Source organism: Podarcis muralis, chromosome 5 (genome assembly GCF_964188315.1).
Source record: "Podarcis muralis chromosome 5, rPodMur119.hap1.1, whole genome shotgun sequence".
Taxonomy (NCBI): domain Eukaryota; kingdom Metazoa; phylum Chordata; class Lepidosauria; order Squamata; family Lacertidae; genus Podarcis; species Podarcis muralis.
The window spans coordinates 74,824,245-74,843,963 of NC_135659.1; the positions used below are offsets into that span (position 1 = coordinate 74,824,245).

The 19,719-nt window shown below is 43.9% G+C and overlaps 1 protein-coding gene and 1 long non-coding RNA gene across 11 annotated transcripts in view; one reads left to right on the forward strand and one right to left on the reverse strand.

Moving 5' to 3' along the window:
* Positions 1-583: 583 nt before the first annotated feature.
* Positions 584-11,750, reverse strand: LOC144327837 (uncharacterized). Its single transcript, XR_013392999.1, has 2 exons — positions 11,608-11,750; positions 584-1,649 (listed from the first exon to the last, which is right to left on the reverse strand). It is a non-coding gene; the product is annotated as an uncharacterized LOC144327837 (long non-coding RNA).
* A 117-nt stretch (positions 11,751-11,867) lies between these two features.
* SGK2 (serum/glucocorticoid regulated kinase 2) overlaps positions 11,868-19,719 on the forward strand; it is a 33,975-nt gene continuing 26,123 nt past the window's right edge. For 2 of the 10 annotated variants that reach the window (XM_077929237.1, XM_028734950.2), the window contains exons 1-2: positions 11,870-12,007; positions 18,268-18,551. Coding sequence is in view for 8 of the 10 variants with exons in the window: in XM_028734950.2 (XP_028590783.2) it covers positions 18,545-18,551 (7 nt within the window). In the remaining 2 variants the exon portion in view is untranslated. Of the gene's footprint in view, positions 12,008-13,993; positions 15,007-18,267; positions 18,552-19,719 lie in introns of those variants that run through there. The other 8 variants (XM_077929238.1, XM_028734947.2, XM_028734948.2 and 5 more) reach the window with 7 other exon arrangements.

Below are 19,719 nucleotides of genomic sequence, written 5' to 3' on the forward strand. Positions count from 1 at the left end.
CAGCTAAAATGTCTCCTGAGCAGAATACTCCCATCAGTCCTCAGGTTCTGTACTTGTATCCTAGTCAATTCCTCCTTAGTAGGCTTGAGGTCATTTCTTCTAAGACCAAGCGAGACAATCAGCCAGGCACCAATCCCAAGGGCCGAGGAGCGTGCACCCCCCCCCCCCAGATTTGCTAATGGCAATATACTGAGTGATGCTTATACAGAGTAAAGGTTACAATGACTTCACAAGGGTGCTGCACAGAGAGCTCTTCTAATTATTCTTTGCATTGCTGTTGCTGGAATGATTTATATAGCCCATTAAGAGATTTAGATCCCTGTTCTTGTTAAGAACTGATGGGAATCAGTAAAACCCTGACACTAGTTCTGGAGTCACTCTGTGTTATGGAACATCAGATTTCATAAAAGATCAAGCCAGAAAATCTGGGAGAAAGACATTAGAATTACTTGTTTGCAGAGGGATCCTTGTGTTGAGGACACTAACTTCTTAACCCGTGAAAATCCATGGGTTGAAGCGCACCTAAACTTACACTGAATCATGGCTGAGTTGTACCGTAGAGGGGTACAGAGCAGGGACCGCATAACCTCTAAAGGTTTTTTATTTTTATTTTTGTTAAAAACACATTACATTATAAAGAATCAGTTCACAATATGGTGAAGGCTAGTGTGTATGGTAGGAGGGGTGTGTGAGAGTTGTTACTCATCTGTAATTAAGATGCAAGCTATCCCCAGTCGCAAGCAGTATCATTGCTCACAATTGCCACAATCCAGTCATGTATATATGCAGCAAACAGTTACCTATTGTTGGACTACAACTCCCATCACCCCAGACAGCATTGCCCAATGATAAGGGGTGATGTGAATTGTAGTGCAGGATTTGAAAGGTGCCATGTTTACTGCCCCGAGCTGGTTGGTGCTATAGTTCAGTTACTGATTGGGTTTATTCATGAGTAGCCCTCACTCCAGTATCAGGCTAGCAAGCAAACAAAAGCAAGAGAACTTTTGCTTGCACAGTTCCTTGTGCACCTGCTCATGAATTTCTCCCTAAGTGGATCAGGACCTCTAGAAGTGAGTGTATTATTCGGGGGGGGGGGGTGCATTTTCTTCTCGGCTACAAAATAGTTCGGTTTGATTGCTCAGAAAATGTCATTGTGTTAGCTTGAAATCTGGGTAGGCTGTGTGGAACAAATGTGAATTTACTGCCTAGAAAACTCTTCACTTTAAAAGGCCTTCTTAACTGCTAGCCCAAGACTCATACTCCTTTAGGAACTCTTTATCAGGAGATCTGGTACTCATTGCAGATGTGTGGGCCAGCTAAGGATCCCTTTCGCGCTGCAGAAATGACATAATGTTGCTCAAAGATTGATGTTCCTGTTGCTGAGTCTCAGCCAGAACAGGAATGTGCATTCCTTCTTCTGCACCCTTGATTACCCTTGATTACTCCCTCCCTAGAAATCCAGTTTCGACATCAACTTCAAGCACTTTTGAAATGCAAAAGTCCAAATCAAAATGATAAGGCAGGTTTACTGTTTAGGGCTTATTTGGGGCTTGAGTGCAATGGAAGACAGGAAGTCTTCAAAAACCCTTGATCAATCTCCATCTTTTCTTCTTCCTTTCCCCATGGTCCCTGGGACTGCTGGGTTCACCCTAAATGGGAAGGGAGGGAAAAGTCAGGTAGGTGTGACAAATTCTGCCCAAATGCCCTTTGTTTTAGGGACCAGCTTTCACAGAGGGCAGAGGCGGTTTTCAGAAGAAGCATTTTCATGGAACCGAAGCTTTTTTGCACTTTCATTCATTTGCACTTGTTTAATTTGTCTTTTGATATTTGCACCTTTGTGTTTTCATGATGGAAATACTATAATTGTATCCAGTGCAGCTATTCTGGAACTTTGTGTCCTGAGTATACAGAAGGTTAATATTAAAAAAAAAAGCAAGATGTGATATGTTTCGTCAGTGTTTTACAATAACAATAAATGTGAATTATGGAATTATACAAATGATATAGAGTTGATGTTTTTGTTGTTTTCAGGGATTTTATTATGAATCATTTAATAATGGTTATGATGATGTATGTAAAATAAAGTTGAAATGAATATTCAAAGTAAACAAAACCTGGAATTCATTGCGTTTTTAAAGGCGTGTGTGAGAGTGCTTATCATGGGGGAATGGCACATTGAATGGGGGAATATGCCCACCATGAGCCCAAACTGCTGACAACATACACCTGAGTGTAGTAACTCTATTGAAACTTTGTCACATTGTACACTCACTTCCTTCAAGTAATACAGGCCAGAACCTCAACAAAATACAAGAGTAATAGCCTGTCCTTAATGATGTCCACCATGCCTTTCTCCATGTTGGGGTCTTCACCAGAGGCATATTTCCAATTTAGCGCTAAGTAACCCTCCCATCAGTGCAAGGATTTACTCTCATGCAACAAAACTTTCCCCCCTTTCTTAACCCTAAATCTGTTCTGGGGATTTACCTCTCCAGAGAAGATTTGGGGGAGGGTGTCAGGCACACATGTGGAGAGGGAGAAGGGGGGAATTCCTGTTGCACAAGTGTAAATCCCTGCACTGGTGGGACAGGTACTTGCTGCTACATTGGCCATAAGCCTTACAATTCAGTCTCATCCCAGTGTGCTGGGCTGGTTGATAACAGGGTCTCCCCAGCTTCTAAGGCACCCAGTAACCCCTTTCTCAAGGCTATGGGGCTAGGAAAGTAACATGTCCAGTGGTTCTGCTACTTCTTCCTCCTTAGGACACTCTAGGGTCATAACCAGTGGGCCAATCCCTTGAATGTTGAGGTGGTAAGAGAAGCCTCGGGGGCCCCTCTACCTTCCAGCTGGCAGGGAAAGAAGTGGTAACAGTCATAAGTTGGCAGTCCCTCAGTTTCCCCACTGAGTCACAGGAGGCATCTCAATAAACATTCTTTTTAGCTAACTGCAAGTTGGAGCACTTTCCCATGAGTAAAATTAATGCAAGTGGGAGGCATCCCAGTCTGATATTTGTCCCTTGTGTTTTTTTTATCCTTTATTATTCTTTGCACTGTTTGGTTGGTGGGAATGTTTTAAACATACAGCTACAAACATAAACACCATTGAATCACCATAATTCACACAAGTGGCCTTGTGTGAGCAATGTAACATCTGCAATGGAGGCACTTGGAAGATTGCATGGGTTACACCTAGGGATGGAAATATTGTGAGATGAACTTTAACTGCCAAAGCAGCTGTGGTAATCTCTGTGTTTCCTTTTGTAATGGATCCCCAAACATACACACATGAAATCTTTGAAAATGCTTCTGCGCCTGCTCTTAGAAACATTTGGAGGCCTATGGAAATCCCAAAGTGTTAATATATTCTGTCAGCTTATGATTGCACTACACTTGACCACTCATTTCTATGCTATAGAGTGTGACTACTATGTTTTCCTTTAAGTATAAATAGACGTAGGCAAGAACCAGGAGGCAATTGCTGCCTAAAGGTAAAGGTAATCCAGGCATAGGCAAACTTGGCCCTCCAGATGTTTTGGGACTACAATTCCCACCATCCCTGACCACTGGTCCTGTTAGCTATGGATGATGGGAGTTGTAGTCCCAAAACATCTGGAGGGCCAAGTTTGCCTATGTCTGGTGTAATCTTTTTACAAGCAGAAATACCCTCTGAAATAGATAGTGGATGCACACAACCTGGATATTTTCTCTGTGCACATCTTGCGCTCATCATTTTCTTCTGTAAAAGTACCTAACTTCTTCTGATCTCCACCAAGTTCACATGACTCCTTTGTCCCTCTTTCCAGTTCCTTGCACGTCCTCCCCAGTCATCGGTAAAGGTAAAGGTACCCCTGACCATTAGGTCCAGTCATGGCTGTCTCTGTTGGGATTCGCAGGATACTGGATAAGTCTGCAGGCTTCAACAGGATGATGCAATACTCTGCTGGGTCAGAGTGACTCAGCAGGAGTGTGATTAGTGTGATTGGCTATCACCTGTTTTAAAAGGAAAGCCTGTTTAACAGTGGGTGTGGTGGTTGTGCTGTAGTGTGGTGGTGCTGTGGTGGAGAGTATTCGTTTGTAAGTACTCTGTATGGACTGTTTCTTTTGTAAATGCCTGTATATAACTCACATTAAAAAGGACTGCACTGAAAACCTGGAACTCTTAGTGCTTTGCTGAAAACGCCGCGTGGAATACGCGACAGGGTTGTGGGCCCAGCACGCTTCCGCTGCGCAAGAGTACAGGTGGCAGTTATCTAGCCGTGGGTGCTGGAGGTGAGCTGCAGGGATGGAGCAGTCCAGAACTGGCGTGTTGCTGGAGAAGCTGACGGCCACGAACTACAGCATCTGGTCGGTCCGCATGCAACACTTCCTCAAGCGTGAGGGCCTGTGGAAAGTGGTGGAAGATCCACCGCAGCCCCCTGAGGAGGATGAAAGGGATGAGAAAGCTTTGGCTACGATCATCCTTGGAGTGGACGACAGCCAGCTAGTCTACGTAGCTGATAAGGTGACGGCAAGTGAGGCGTGGAATGCGCTCAAGGCTGTCCATGTGCGAGAGACAGCTGGCTCACTGATAACACTGACCAGGAGACTGTACCGGTGTCGGAAGAAACCGGGGGACTCCCTGGTAAACCACCTAAAATTCCTAACAGGCTGTTTCCAGGAGCTAGCCTTAAGAGGGAGGCCTGTGGGGGAAGAGGACAAAGTCTTTATAGTCCTGAGTTCCCTTGATGACAGCTATGATATGCTGGTCAACTCCCTCGAGTCGGTAGAGACTGATAAGCTGACTCTGGAATACGTTACCGGACGGTTGTATGCAGAGGAGGACAGGCGTGCAGAGCGAAAGATGACCTCAGCCCAGCTGTTGGAGCATCCCAGAGGGAACAACAGCCGGCAAGAGCAGAGGTGTCAGGAGCCAGAGAAACAGCCAGGAGGAGCTGCTGCGGACCAGCCGGTGGTCAACAAAGTAAAAAGGTGTTTTTGCTGCAAGTCCAGTGGACATCTGCTTCGGGACTGCCCGAGGAAACAACAAAAACAGCAGAAGCACAGGAGGCAGCAGAGAGAGTCTACCGCTTGGGTGTCTGCAGATGGCCAAGAAAATGAAGAACTGTGGGTTCTGGACAGTGGAGCTTCTCAAACCTTTTGTAAAAGAAAAGGACTGCTAACTGATGCTAGGGCTTCAAACAAAAAACATGTAAGTCTTGCTACGGGCCAGAAAGCTAATGTGGTTTGTGAGGGGGAGGTTGTGTTCCCACAGCTGGGACACACATTCAGGAATGTGTTGTGTGTGCCTAGTTTGCAAAACAATCTCCTGAGCATTCCTGACTTGGCAAAAGCAGGCTTTGAAGTAAATTTTGTGGGAGATCAGTGCCAGATAAAGCAAAATGGGGCAGTGTTGGCAAATGCTAACCTTAGAGCTAATATGTATGTACTGCAGTGTGAGTCTAAGGTTGCAAATGTGCAAAATGTCCCAACCCATGATATGTGTATTCATCTCCTGCACAGGCGTCTGGCTCATGCTAGCTATAAGGTGCTAAACAAAACATTGGAGTTGTGTGGGGGGATGAAAAACATAAAAAGTTGTGATAATTACTTAGACTGCAATATCTGCAAGGAGGTTAAAAGCAGGGCTTGCCCAGTAGCAAGAGCAAGCCAGAGAGAAACCAAAAAACCACTGGAGTTGATTCATGCTGATGTAACTGGTCCTTTTCCACCAAGTGTCTCCCACAACAAGTACTGTTTGATCCTAGTGGATGACTATTCTAGATTTGGCTGGGTCTATCCATTAAAGCAAAAGTCTGACGTTGCCCAAACTTTGAAGTTCTGGGTAAGAAGGGTAGAAAGGCAACTTGGCGAAAAGGTGTGCTCTATTCAGACAGACAGGGGAGGAGAGTTTATGGCAAGCTCCCTAAGAAACTGGTTGCGTTCCCGAGGGATTAAACATAGGCTTACCAATGTGGCAACGCCTCAGGAGAACGGAGTAGCAGAGCGTAGGGGAGGTGTCTTGCAGACACAAATGAAAGCATTGTTAGCAGATGCAAATCTTCCAATTAAGTACTGGGCTGAGAGTATTAAGACCGCAAATTATATTGGGAATCGCTTGTGGTCAAGGGTACTAGATGACATACCCTATAAAATTCTCTATAACAAAAGTCCCAGTTTGCAACATTTGAGAATCTTTGGGACAAAGGCGTGGGTTGACATACCTGTAAAGAACCGAAGAAAAGGTGGGAAAAGGGCACATCAGTTGCTATTTCTTGGGTATGAAAGTGGTACAAAAGCCTATAGGTTTGAAGATGATAAAAATCTTTTGAGTTATAGTCGATCAGCCAGCTTTAATGAGCAAAGAAATTGGCCCAAGATACATGCAAACCTGCTGCCAGAAAAAGTTTTACTGCCGAGCGTACCTGATAAGGCAGCTGAAAAAAAGCTAAGAATTGGCAGCTCTCCCAGAGAAACTGAAAGGGAGGAGGTAAAGACTGAGCATTTTTCTCCAGCTGCTAGCATGGAGCAGGGGAGAGAAGAAAGTGCAACAGGGACAGGAGGAGGTAAATCTCCAGAATCAATCCACCCCAAAAGCAGTCCTGAAGGTAGCCCAGGGGGTGAGATTAATGAACCAAGGAGGTCTGCAAGAAGTAATAAAGGTCAACCTCCAGACCGTTATGGGTTCCCAGCCACCATAAACCAGGTTTGTGTAACTGAGCCAGAAAACTTTGAAGAAGTGCAAGAGTTACCTACTCTAGAGAAAGAGGCGTGGTTAAAGGCAATGCAGGCAGAGTATAACTCTCTGCTAAACAACAATGTGTTTGTACCTACAGAATTGCCTAAAGGTAAAAAGCCCATAAGCTGTAAGTGGGTTTTTAAAGTGAAAAAACTGGCTGATGGTAGTTATCAGAGGAAAGCCAGGTTGGTTGCAAGGGGCTTTACACAAAGGAAAATGATACATTATGATGAAGTGTTTGCCCCAACAGCAAAGGCTGAAACAGTAAAATCAGTTTTAGCAATGGCAAGTCTGAGAGGGTTAAAAGTTAATCATTTTGATGTTGCCTCAGCATATTTAAATGCTCCTATTGACGCCGAGGTGTATTTACAGCAAATACCAGGTTATGAGCTGGAAAAAGACAGCATGGTGTTAAAACTGCAAAGGGCACTATACGGTTTACACCAAAGTGCACGTCTATGGCATGAATGCATAGACACAACTTTGAAAAAGATGGGATTCAAACAAAGCCTGGCTGATTCCTGTTTATATTCAGCAATGGTGCAAGGAAGTGTTTGTTATTTACTTTTGTACGTTGATGATATCTGTCTAATAACAACTGCACAAAAGCAAGTGTCTTGGTTTATAAACAGCCTAGGTAACAAATACAAACTGAAGTATTTGGGAGAGATTCAGAATTACTTAGGAGTAGAGGTTCAGAGAAATGAAGAGGGTGTCTACTCTCTGAGTCAGAAGGAAAAAATCGAAAAGTTGCTGAAGACATATGGAATGGAGAGGGCAAATGAGGTTGACACTCCCATAACTACCCAGTACAAAAATGAACCAGAAGGGCAAAAATGTGAGAATGCAACAGCGTTTCATTCTCTGTTGGGTTCTCTGTTATATTTAAGTTGTTGGACAAGACCCGACATAACATTGGCAGTGCACATGTTAAGCCAAAGAAGTGCAGACCCGGCTCAGAGAGATTGGGTAGCACTTAAAAGAATCCTAAGGTATCTGAAAGGCACAAAAGATTACAAACTGGTGCTGGATACAGGATATGATCAGCAAGTGTATGCATACGCTGATGCCAGCTGGGGGGACAGAGAAAATGGAAAGTCTACCACTGGCTATGCCATATATATTGGAAATGCCCTGGTTCAGTGGAAATCCCAGAAACAAACATTTGTTGCCACAAGTACTTGTGAAGCAGAGTACTCAGCCATAAGCGAATGTGTATCACAAATAGAATGGTTTGCTTGCCTAACAAAAGAGCTTGGAATACCTTCTGAAATGCCAATCACTGTGCTAAGTGACAACATGGCTGCACAACAGCTTGCCAACCAACAGAACTTTAAAAGCAAGAGTAAACATATTGCTATAAGATACGGAAATGTGAAAAATGCTTTGGAAAGAAATGTGTTAAAGGTACAGCACTGTAACACAAAATGTAATGTGGCAGATTTGTATACAAAATGTTTGGATGCTCCTAAATTTCGAGACTTAAGAGAATTATTGGGTCTCAAGCCTTTGACTTAAGGAGGAGTGTTGGGATTCGCAGGATACTGGATAAGTCTGCAGGCTTCAACAGGATGATGCAATACTCTGCTGGGTCAGAGTGACTCAGCAGGAGTGTGATTAGTGTGATTGGCTATCACCTGTTTTAAAAGGAAAGCCTGTTTAACAGTGGGTGTGGTGGTTGTGCTGTAGTGTGGTGGTGCTGTGGTGGAGAGTATTCGTTTGTAAGTACTCTGTATGGACTGTTTCTTTTGTAAATGCCTGTATATAACTCACATTAAAAAGGACTGCACTGAAAACCTGGAACTCTTAGTGCTTTGCTGAAAACGCCGCGTGGAATACGCGACAGTCTCTGGGGTTGCGGTGCTCATCTCGCTTTACTGGCCGAGGGAGCCGGTGTACAGCTTCTGGGTCATGTAGCCAGCATGACTAAGCACCAGAGCAGCACACGGAAATGCTGTTTACCTTCCCGCCGGAGCGGTACCTATTTATCTACTTGCACTTTGACGTGCTTTGGAACTGCTAGATTGGCAGGAGCAGGGACCGAGCAATGGGAGCTCACGCCGTCACGGGGATTCGAACCACCGACCTACTGATCGGCAATTCCTAGGCTCTGTGGTTTAACCCACAGTGCCACCCGCATCCCTCCAGCCATCTGTAGCTAGCTGTTAAAAAGAGAGCATGAAATGCCTGCATCAGTATGCTGAACTCAGTTTACTGACCCAGAATTCTAGTCACTAATGTTCTAGAGCCAATGTAGTATGGCACCTTAGACTTCAACCAGATTCAGAGCTTTGCTCAAACATGAACTTCTCTTGGGTCCCCCACCATCTCTCTGCCAAATCTACCTCACAGGGGGGTTGCAAGGATAATGGAGGTGCCGAGGGATAAATGGACACCACCACGGGCTTCTTGGAAGGAAGTCGGTATACCGATGTAATTATAGTAATTAAGCAGCGATGATGGTTCTGCTCATAAGAGCTGATACCCCTGCTGTTGTCCTAAACACAAAACCATGTTTTCACATGCTAGTTGTATGAGACATAGCCTGCTCTGGCTAGTCTTGAGAAAACCTCCCTTCTCTTTGTTTCTGATATTAAGAACTGTTTATGTGAACTTGTAGCAGCTATGAGAAAAAGGGCAGTCTCTGTTTTCACTAAGGCAAGACAACAGAGCAAGATAATAAAAGATTCCACTTGTTAACCCTTGCTTGCATCTGTGGCTAGTGACTGATCTGGGTTGTTTAACAATATATGCAAGGACACAAGCCGCCATTTTGGAAGTGCTTGTGCCCATGGCTACAAGCAATGGCCAGGTATGCTGTTTTTTTATTGAGAAAAGTGAGCTGGATTTGATGGCTAGATGTGTGTTCTTGTGGTGAATGTTCTCTGCTATTCTTTAACTGGCCTTTCCAGACATTTTTTTTTTGAAAAAAACCCTGCTTTTATTATTTTAATTAGTCCAATTATTGCATTGATGGCAATCTGGTGTCAGAAGGGGACAGATGTACCTATGAAAAATATTTTTTTAAAGAACAGGAGATATGAACTCTTTACATCCTGAAATAGGAAATGCATAGTGTCCAATGAAATTGAAGAAAGGTCGGTTTAGAGGACAATGCTGGGGAGGAGGAAGTAAATTGTGCTGATGTTGGCCGTTTTTTTAAACACCAGATTTTAAAGAAGTACAGTGGTACCTCAGGTTAAGTACTTAATTCGTTCCGGAGGTCCATTCTTAACCTGAAACTGTTCTTAACTTGAAGCACCACTTTAGCTAATGGGGCCTCCTGCTGCTGCTGCGCCGCTGGAGCAAAATTTCTGTTCTTATCCTGAAGCAAAGTTCTTAACCCGAGGTAATATTTCTGGGTTAGCGGAGTCTGTAACCTGAAGCGTATGTAACCTGAAGCATATGTAACCTGACGTACCACTGTAAAGTTATAAATTAAAACACAACTTTAGGACTTTCCCAGGAAAGTGTGGTGAGGATTGCAGCCTTTCTTCTGAGTCAACATACTCAGACTTGTCTGGTAAGACAGGCAGGCTTACAGTTAGCCACTTACAGAAAACAAAAACAATGGCAATTCCTTCTGGACAAGAGGCTTGCCATAATCCACAGCTCAGGCTCCCAAATGATACTGGGACTGGGTTTGTGTGACAGGCTTATAATATTTTTTTTGGTAGACCAATCCTTCCTTCTTTTAAGCATCAAGGAAATTAGGCAATGGAGGATTGAGATTCCAAGAGGTTTAGGCTGCAATTCTAAATACCCTTGCTACAAAGGGATTTACGCGAAGACAGTGGGGCTTACTTCCAAGTAAATAGGCACAGTTTAATGGCATTGGAAAGGCAAGACTGGCTAAATGGGATGAATGAGACACTGAACAAGCCTCTGAGAATATTTCTGGGGGGTGTTCATTGTGGGATAATTATTTTTTGCTAAATCCACATGATGTCATAGATCAGATAAATCAACAAGCGGTTTGATCAAACTGCTTGTTGATTTATCTGATCTATGACTGTCAGTATTTTGCAGGAAAGATTCAAGCATATACCAGTGGATGGAAGTGCTCTATGGCAGTTTTAAAAAAGAAATTAACTTCTTGTTGTTAGGAAAGTTACAAGGAAGTGCTCTGAAAAAAGCGTGGCGTATCAGGAGGAATGTTCATTGTTGTATAACCTCTCTGCAAACACATTAAAATGAATGCTCAAATAAAGTTCAGAAATATCATAACCTCTGGGTCAGCTTTGTGTAAGCAGATCAGGATGAATGCTCAATGAGGAGGCTGTCTGGAGGAGGCCAGATATATAAACACACATATGGGAAGGTTGAAGTCAAAGAGCATTAATAGCAGCTAAACCGTGAGAATTGCAGTAGCCCAGTTTCTACAGAATACCCCAGTTACATGGTGCTCACAGAGGATGCACGTTTAGCAAGAGTGGTGCTCACACATTACATTCAACAAATGCACAGTCTGTGTACTTGTGCACACAATAGTTCAGCTGCACACTCATACAGTTATTCGTGCTCGTCGTTCAACAAGTGCCCAGTCGGTATATACAATAGCTGAGCTGCAACAAGTGCTCATTCCTTCACCCAAAAGCTTGTACATGGCGCAGTAACGGCTTGTCCCCGTGTTCAGTATAATGTGAAAAACAAGCCTGAGGAAATGGAAGCATCAGGAGGTGACCAAAAAGAGAGCTGTACGGTGCATGGAAAACAAAGAGGAGCCACACTACATAAAAATCTGGTCGGGTTATGGTGCGTGGCTGATGGTGGAACTCCTGAGATCATAGACATGGCTGGCACAGTCAAAGGTATTCAGGGTGAAGTAGCACTCACAGTTCCCAAACTGTCACTGCTGCCGGCATTTAAAAAGCAACTGCAAGCTTTAATTACCTCCGTTTGGCCCCAGCATGTGACTCGCTTCCAGACAACGGTGCACTTTGTTTAAGCAGTTTTCATTTTCATCTGAGGGGCTGAGCTGGCCTCTAATCTTCCGGTGAGGAAAGCTGCTCTCCTCCACCAACACTACCAGCAGCATTTCCACCCCTCCAAGCCAATAGCAGGGTAATAATTTACTTCCCGGCATAAGCCACTCCTTGAAAATATACTTGTGACCTTCATGCTAATTCATAAAAACGAAAACAACAGTCAGAGCCGGGGAGAGGGAGTCTTGCAAGCAGGACTACTGTAGTTACAGGTTGGCGTTCTTCAGCTTCCTGAGAGCCCTTGAGACCCCTGTCTTCTCGAATTCCATCCCCGAATAAGCAAACTTTGGATCTGCACACTTACTCAGGTATTTCTGAAGACTCACCAAGGAAGTGCTTCGGGAATAAACTGATCCTAAAACCATGCAGAATATAGGTGGATAGATCTGTTCGGGCAGTGGGACAGTTAGGTAATTTTAAACTCCAGCTGTCATGGTCTTCTGGGGCACTTGTCTTTAGATGCTAACCTGTATATGATTTCATTTGCAATGGTAAGACAGCTCTGCTGTGTTTGGGGCACTGCTGCTCAGTCTGTTGAGCTGAAGCCCTGAACTTCTGCCCCAAAGACCTGGGCTTGTATCCAACATAGTGTTAAGTAACCGTCCCATCACTGCAAGGATTTACAATTCTGGAACAGGCCTCACCCCCCTTCTCCTTGCTTGTACGTGTCCTGTGTCCTCCCCAGATCTGCTCTGGGGGATTGCTGGGGGAGGGGGACCCATAACAGATTTAGGAGGAGTGAGGGGAGGGGAGGGGAGACAGGATCCATCGTGCAAGCATAAATCCTGGCTCAAAAAGAGTGCTATAGGCAGTTGAAGTAGGACAATTGCATCCTTCCACACTGGGTTTGAAGTTTTGTGGGCAACAGGCTTCTTCGTTCTATGCTCCTGAAAGCTCTTGCTTGGGTATTACAGATGAAGGGTGCAACTTCTCTCTGTGTGTGTTTGTGTTTGTGTGTTTGTGTGAAGGAGGAGTTGCAGGATCATTAGGAAGAACAGACCCCATGGTTTTAGGTAGGCAGTGATATAGGCAGACCATGTAAGAGCAAAGCAGGGCTTCCAGATCATACTGTAATTTAGACCAATGATCGCTGTGCAGACTGGGGCTGATGTAGTCCACCTGAACATCACTAGGTGGGCAAAGGCTTCCTTAGTAGCATGTTTGAGAACATCTGGGCCATGAGAACTGAGGAAATCTCTCTTCACTTATTGTTATTTCTCTAGGAACTAGACTGTGGAAAGGAAGAGACTGCTTCTCTGGAGTGGGCCACCTAGTAAAACTATCAATAAGAAAAAGGAGGAAACTGTTCATTTCATAATAATTTTTAAAATTACTCAGAAAATGAAAACGAAAAATGTTTAGCCTCTGCAGAATCTCCTTCAGTTATTCTTCCATTAATTTGAGGTACATTCTGTTGCCCAAACATTAGGTTAGATGATGTCAGCTGTTCAATGAACATTCATTCTGAATTGTTTGTGGGAAGTTTTGATGATGTTGGGTCAAGCAAATGCTATCCCACACTTTTCAGTGCATTTCCCCTCCCCCTTTCCTATTGCATAAGTCCAGTTTGGGGCAGGAAGCAGGTTTGTTGCACAAGAGTTCCAAATCAGCTTTAACTGCACAAACTTGAATTTTCTGCTTTGCGACTGAATCCTACCTGAAATTAGTGACAGCCTGGAAGCAACACCTGATAACAAAGTAAGCTGATGGTGGAGAACTGCATGGTGTTCTGTACATCCTTCCCTGATGCTGACCCCTATTGCTCATTGCATGTTCAAAAAAAGCAAACATGAGGGCAATAGATAATCATGACGACTGCAAGGAAGATCGTTGCATTGAGGTTAGGGATGAAGATGAAATTCAATTTAGCTTGCATTTAAAGGGGAACCTACCTAATCCATACTTTCTGAAACAATACACCAACTTAAACACAGCCGTCCATTGAAATTCTCTGAATTTTGCAATGCAGTTCTCCAGCCAAGTCATTTGTATGAAAATGCATATATTAGTCGAAATAGCATGCAGAAATCCATTATATAAGGGGAAATTGCATTGCAAAAATGCATATTCTAGGCAAAATTTCTTTCAGAGATGTGTTTTTTTTAGAGAAATGCGCTCTAAAATGCTGTTGAATTTTCAGGATGACTTGTTTTGTTTTTAAATTGCAAACTGAGGTGGAAGTGAGGAGAATGGAACTTTAAGAGCAGACAAATAAGAAACTTGAGAGAAAGTGACATTGACACATCTACCCATCCTTAACAGAGGCGGGCACAGGAGGCAGCCTCCAGTATCTCCAAACTGCAAGGAACCCAAATATATTAATCCATGCACGGCAATTCATTTTTAGTGCTAACAGCTTGTGCATTTCTATTCAGGGGCACATGAGAGTCCATGTGTTACCCTTTGTGTAGAAGTATGCACCAGTGGCCTATGTGCATGGTTTAAGCTGTGGGCCTTGTTTGGATGTGGCTGATTTGGACCTCCAGGCTAAGCATCTGACCCTGATTACAAAGTAAGTTGATGGTGCAGATGATGCATGAGTTTCCCCTACCCTGCTGCTGACCTGTGTTGCTTATTGCATGCCACCATTTGATCTCCCCGCCTTTCATGTACAAAAAGAGAGAGTAAACATGATGACAGTAGATAACAGTGCTGGCAGCAGCCAAGGGCACTGAAAGGAGGCATTCTCCAAACCACTGGACCCAGCCCAAATTTATTCATCCCTTCTCAGCAACACACATCTAGGGGTGTTGTCCAGTCAAATATATTCAATGCTGGTAAGTGATACATAGATAGAGCATGGCGCCCACAGGGTTCTCACCCCTAATGCTAATGTGGTACAATGGCTAGAGCATTGGACTAGGGCCTGGGAGACCAGGGTTCAAATCCTTACTTAGACATGAAGGGTGACCTTGAGCCAGTCACCGCCTCTCAACCTAGCCTACCTCACAGATTTGTTGTGGGGATGAAATGAGGAACCTTGAGCTCCTCGAAGGAAAAGGTGGGATCTAAAAACAATAAAATAAAAATGTGCGAGCAGGCCTTAGACGAGTTGTGAGGGTGGGCCAAATTATATTAGGCATACAAAGCTGTAATTTTGGCCTTTTGTCTCTGGAGTTCCGTCAGCATTGAAACGATCTTGGCTGCTTAATATTTAATTTATGTGTTTAATTATTAAGCAGCCTAGTTCTTCTTTTGACTTGAAGTTGGTCTCAAGAGGGAAGAAGGCATGGCAAGTGGGGACTTGCACAGTTGCTGCCACATCTCATGCGTGGTGGTTTATCAGCGCAGAGGACAAAATGTGCAGGTAGGATAATTTACAGCTCGCGCCTGTTGATTAAGCCTTTTACTACCCTGAGAACTGTCTTGATACTAGAATAACAAATGGGAGCTGTCTGGGCAGAGAGTGTGCCAAACCTAGTCTCTCTTCATCAACTGCCCCGACTCCATCCTTGTAATTATTTTAGAAATATAATGTAGTGTGTGTGCTCTACTTATGGTTCTTTACCTCTGAACTGAACTGGGAACAGATGGTGCTACAAATAGATGGCTGTCCTTGGTAAAGCAGGGCTTAATAGGCTTGTTCACAAGTTCCACTGAATGCAGGTACAAGCTGTCTCTGCACGTGTCCAAGTGTTTATGAAATAATGTGCATTTGCTGATTTGCACAGCTCAGCTATTGTGTATGTGGGTTGTACACTTGTTGAGCACCTCAATAGCCACGCTGGGTCCCTATGCCTGTGGCATAAAATCATAGGATTGTAGAGTTGTAAAGTACCCTAAGGGTCATCTAGTCTAACCCCCAGCAATGCAGGGATCATAGCTAAAGAATCCCTGACATATGGCCACCCAACCTCTATTTGAAAATCTCCAATGAAAGAGAGTCCACCACCTTCTAAGGCAGTCCATTCCACTGCCAAACAGCATGCTAAATAGAGAAACAAAAACTGACCCAAGTCACCTTTCAGATTCATGGCTGAGTTAGGATTTGAACACAGCTCTTTGTCCCACCACCACTGCCTCAAGCCTGTTGTTACTCACCATTCGTAAACTTTTATTGCGCTAACAAGAGCCATGGCTTTGGTGTCCCTCTGCCAAAGGAAGGGAAAGAAAGAAGAAGAAGAAATCACCGCGCTACACCCTTTGGTTGACACATGTTCCCTCCTGCCTCTCTTTCCTCCTCCATTCTGCCATTTCGGGGTGGTGGTGTGCAAAAGGTAGGCTGGTGAAACAGTTGGGCTTCCTACAGCCTCCTAGTTGCTAGGATTCCTGGAAACAATGTTGGACTAGAAGGACCAACCATAGTCTAATTCAGCAAGACACATCTTGTGTTCTTACACAAGAGCGAATGCTCAAGGTCACTTAACACATTTAGTTACGCCTCAGCTGCTAAGGGATCCTGAAGGCGCACCCTTACTTTGCACATTTAAGACATATCAGTGGACCACAGGGATTCTTAGTAAAGGGAGAAGAGGAAAACAGTGCATACAAGGCTGACATTTGTCCAAGCATAAGACGGCAATTAGCTGAAGATTTCTGATGCTTCGGTTCCCACAGCAGCAGCAGCTCTTAGCTATGAATTGCTCACAGTACTGTAGACTCGGACAAAACGAGACCACAACAAGATTTCAAGGTTGAACATCCAAGGCGTGCATAAATACTGCTCTTGCTACGCTTGCCAACCATTCCTTTTAAAGCAGGAATAGAGAACAGATGTTGCTGCACCACAGCGACCATCATTCTTGATCATTGGTCCTGCTGGCTGAGACTGATGGGAATTGGAGTCCAGGCAGACCTGGAGGGCCACAGGTTTCCCATTCTCTGTTAATCAATTCATTCATTATTTCAAGGCCAAATGCTATCGGTGGCAAAGAACAGCAGCACCAGTTCTGTTTATACTTAGCCGCTTGTATGTATCCTTCTGGAATAAATCCAGGGAATGGTGACTTCATGTGACGCACAACAGCAACCACATGTGATAAGCAGACGCTCTGCTACTGGATATGCTCCTTTGCTTAGTCAGAGTTAATAACACAGCACGATAATACAGTAACACTTTACTTGAGTACAGGACTTTGCTCCCGACATGTGAGCACCTCCAAGCGTGGAAAACTTTCCACAGTGCACCATATGGCTGCAGTTCTTAAACTATTGCAAAAAAATAAATAAAATGGTTTTGGTATATAATATCATAGCCTCTTGAGACCTATGCTGGCAGAAGATGGGGCAGATTCCATGTAATGTTTTGGTTAAGTTTGTATCCTTTAAAAGCTTCTTTTTTGGACTACATACACTCAGGGTTCAGGACCCTTCACCAAAACTTACGTTCAAGCATTGGTGGTTGGTGGGGGGGGGGGAGGATTAATGGGTTGGGTCTAATGCTGTGCAAGCAAAGTCCCCCAATCTTCTGGAACAGATTTTGAGGGTGCACAGAGAGGTTGCTGGGGAGAAGAGAGCAAGCAGACATCCACTGCACAAGAAGAACAGTAGTGTTGGACACAACCGAGTATCACTAGGCACCTCTCTAGGACTTTGGCTTATGTGAAATGCATTTGTCTCTCACATCTCTCTTTGGATTGCAAACGACTTCACCATCCCAGGCAGGACTAGCAGAGAGGCATTGTGGGTCAAGAGAAATGCTGAATAGCTCATGCTCCAATTGGGTTGCATTTCCTGTGTATTATATTGAACTGTACCATTTTTCTGTTTTTATATAAAAAAAATTAGTTGTCTCAAAGGATGCTTTATAGATTCCCCAATGAGCTGTCAAAGTCATTTTCAGCCGTCTTCTTGGAACAGCTGTTCCCGAAAGCTTGAGAGACCAACAGGGAACTAGCCTAAGGGTCAACAGCATCTTGGGAATTATTCCAAGCCATGGTGCATCCAGACCAGCACTCTTGTCACATTTCATTTGATTTCATTTTACTTTGTGTTCCTTGCTGCCCTGGTTCTGATCTTTCAGCATTTAAAATACTGCTGAATTTGTATGGTAGTGCCTATACACACTCCGGTGAGTTAGATGGGTGGAGTGCCCAAAAGTATGGGTCCATTACCACTGCTGCCCTGCCAAAGGGCGAGAGGCACCTGTTGAGGTCATAATGGTGCTGTGTTCTGAGACTTTGAGATCTCTTCCAGGGAAAAAATTAAGAGAAGAACTGAGCAGTCCAACCTCTTCCCCCTTCTTATTGGCTGGGAAGGGGCTGGATTCGGTGGTGTCCCTCTGCCACAGGGGCAGTGAATCCTGTTCTGCTGCCGAAGGTGAAATGGGAATAATCACGAATGCCTAGAGTTTCCTGTGAAGAGGAATGGATTCTTTAGTGACTCTGGAAACTGTAGCTATGCAAGGGGAATAGGAGTTTCCTAACAACTCTTAGCACCCTTAACAAACTACGGCACCCATAATTCTCTGTGGGAAAGCTATGACTATTTAAAATGGTATCATACCGCTTTAAATATATGGTGTGAATGTGGCCTTAGCATGATAATGAGTTTCCACCTGTGTTCAGGCTCAATTGCTGGCTTCCAGCCAATGCATAATCACGTCTTGCTTTTTACTTCCTACCTGTAGGAGAGCTGACCTTAACATTTGCAGGAGAAGGACATAAGATCAGAGACCTTCAAATTACCTCTCTGTATTCCTTGCTGCCTAGACTGCTTGGATAAGGTCAATTGGACAAGAAAGCTGACCCAGAATTTCTCCCAAAAAACACACCAGCATATACATTTCCAGGCTGACTTGATGCACCCAACTGGGATAGAGACCGTCTTTGAAACACTGGGAAAGGCAAAAGGTAAAGTCCAGCTTATTCCACACCTGTCAGAAAAGACGACGGAGCTGATCTCTAATGTCAGGTAAACTCTTGGACTCTATGACTTACAGCATGTACTCTTAATAGAACTAACATGGATTGCTTGCCTTTTAACATCCTTTAAATAATATTGCACTGGCCCAGTACGGTTTCAAAGTGGTAAAAAAAATATATAGATTTCTTCCCACCAATTCCAGCTCATTTGTATGGGTGAATTGGAGCAGCAATAAACATTTAGGGGTTCGAGTGGTAATTATCATTGCATGCAAATCGTGTTGTTTGTGTGTGGCATCTGCGAGGTTGCCAACTGACTAAAAGGAATCCAGTCTGGCCAGCTCTTTTGCCTTTAACAGCATTAAAGAAATCAGTAGGAGAAGGTTTTTATGGCATGATGATGGGCATTATCACCTGCTGATGTTTTCAGATCGTGCTGCTGTTAAAAATGTTAGCAGCCCTAAACCAGCCTCTCTGCCACACCCCTTTTTCATTTGAAAAATATCTGTCTACTCTGTGCGTTTTTAGGGCTTGTTTGGTTTTTTTGCAGTCTACTTTAATACCCTCATTGCACCTGTTACGTTTTTATCTCAGCTTAATTGTATTTTTATTGCTGGATTCTCTTGAAGGGTTTTTTTTTTTAATTGCTTGGGTAACTATCTGGAACTCTCTAGTGAATGCTGTCCTCATAGTAGTGTTAGTTGTTCTGGTATAATAGTTAGGAACTGAGTATTGTATTCATCTGTGGTTATTGGCTTTGATGATTCATGTAACAAATTTAATTGTTTTATTGTGTCTGATGCAAGGCCACTTTGAGTGCAATAATTTCAGATAACAGGTTAATAATAATAATAATTTATTTGTACCCCGCCCATCCAGCTGGGTTTCCCCAACCACTCTGGGTGGTTCCCAACAGATTAAGAACAGAATAAAACATCAGAAATTAAAAACTTCCCTAAACAGGGCTGCCTTCAGATGTCTTCTAAAAGTCAGCTAGTTGTTTATTTCCTTGACATATGATGAGAGGGTGTTCCACAGAGCGGGTGCCACTACCAAGAAGGCCCTCTGCCTGGTTCCCTTACCTCACATCTCGCAGGAAGGGAACCACCAGAAGGCCCTTGGGGCTGGACCTCAGTGTCTACTCTTGACTTGACTGGTGCTAGAATGTGCAATACCTCTTTAAGGAGCAAGCAGCTCTTAAAATATATGAAAGGAGG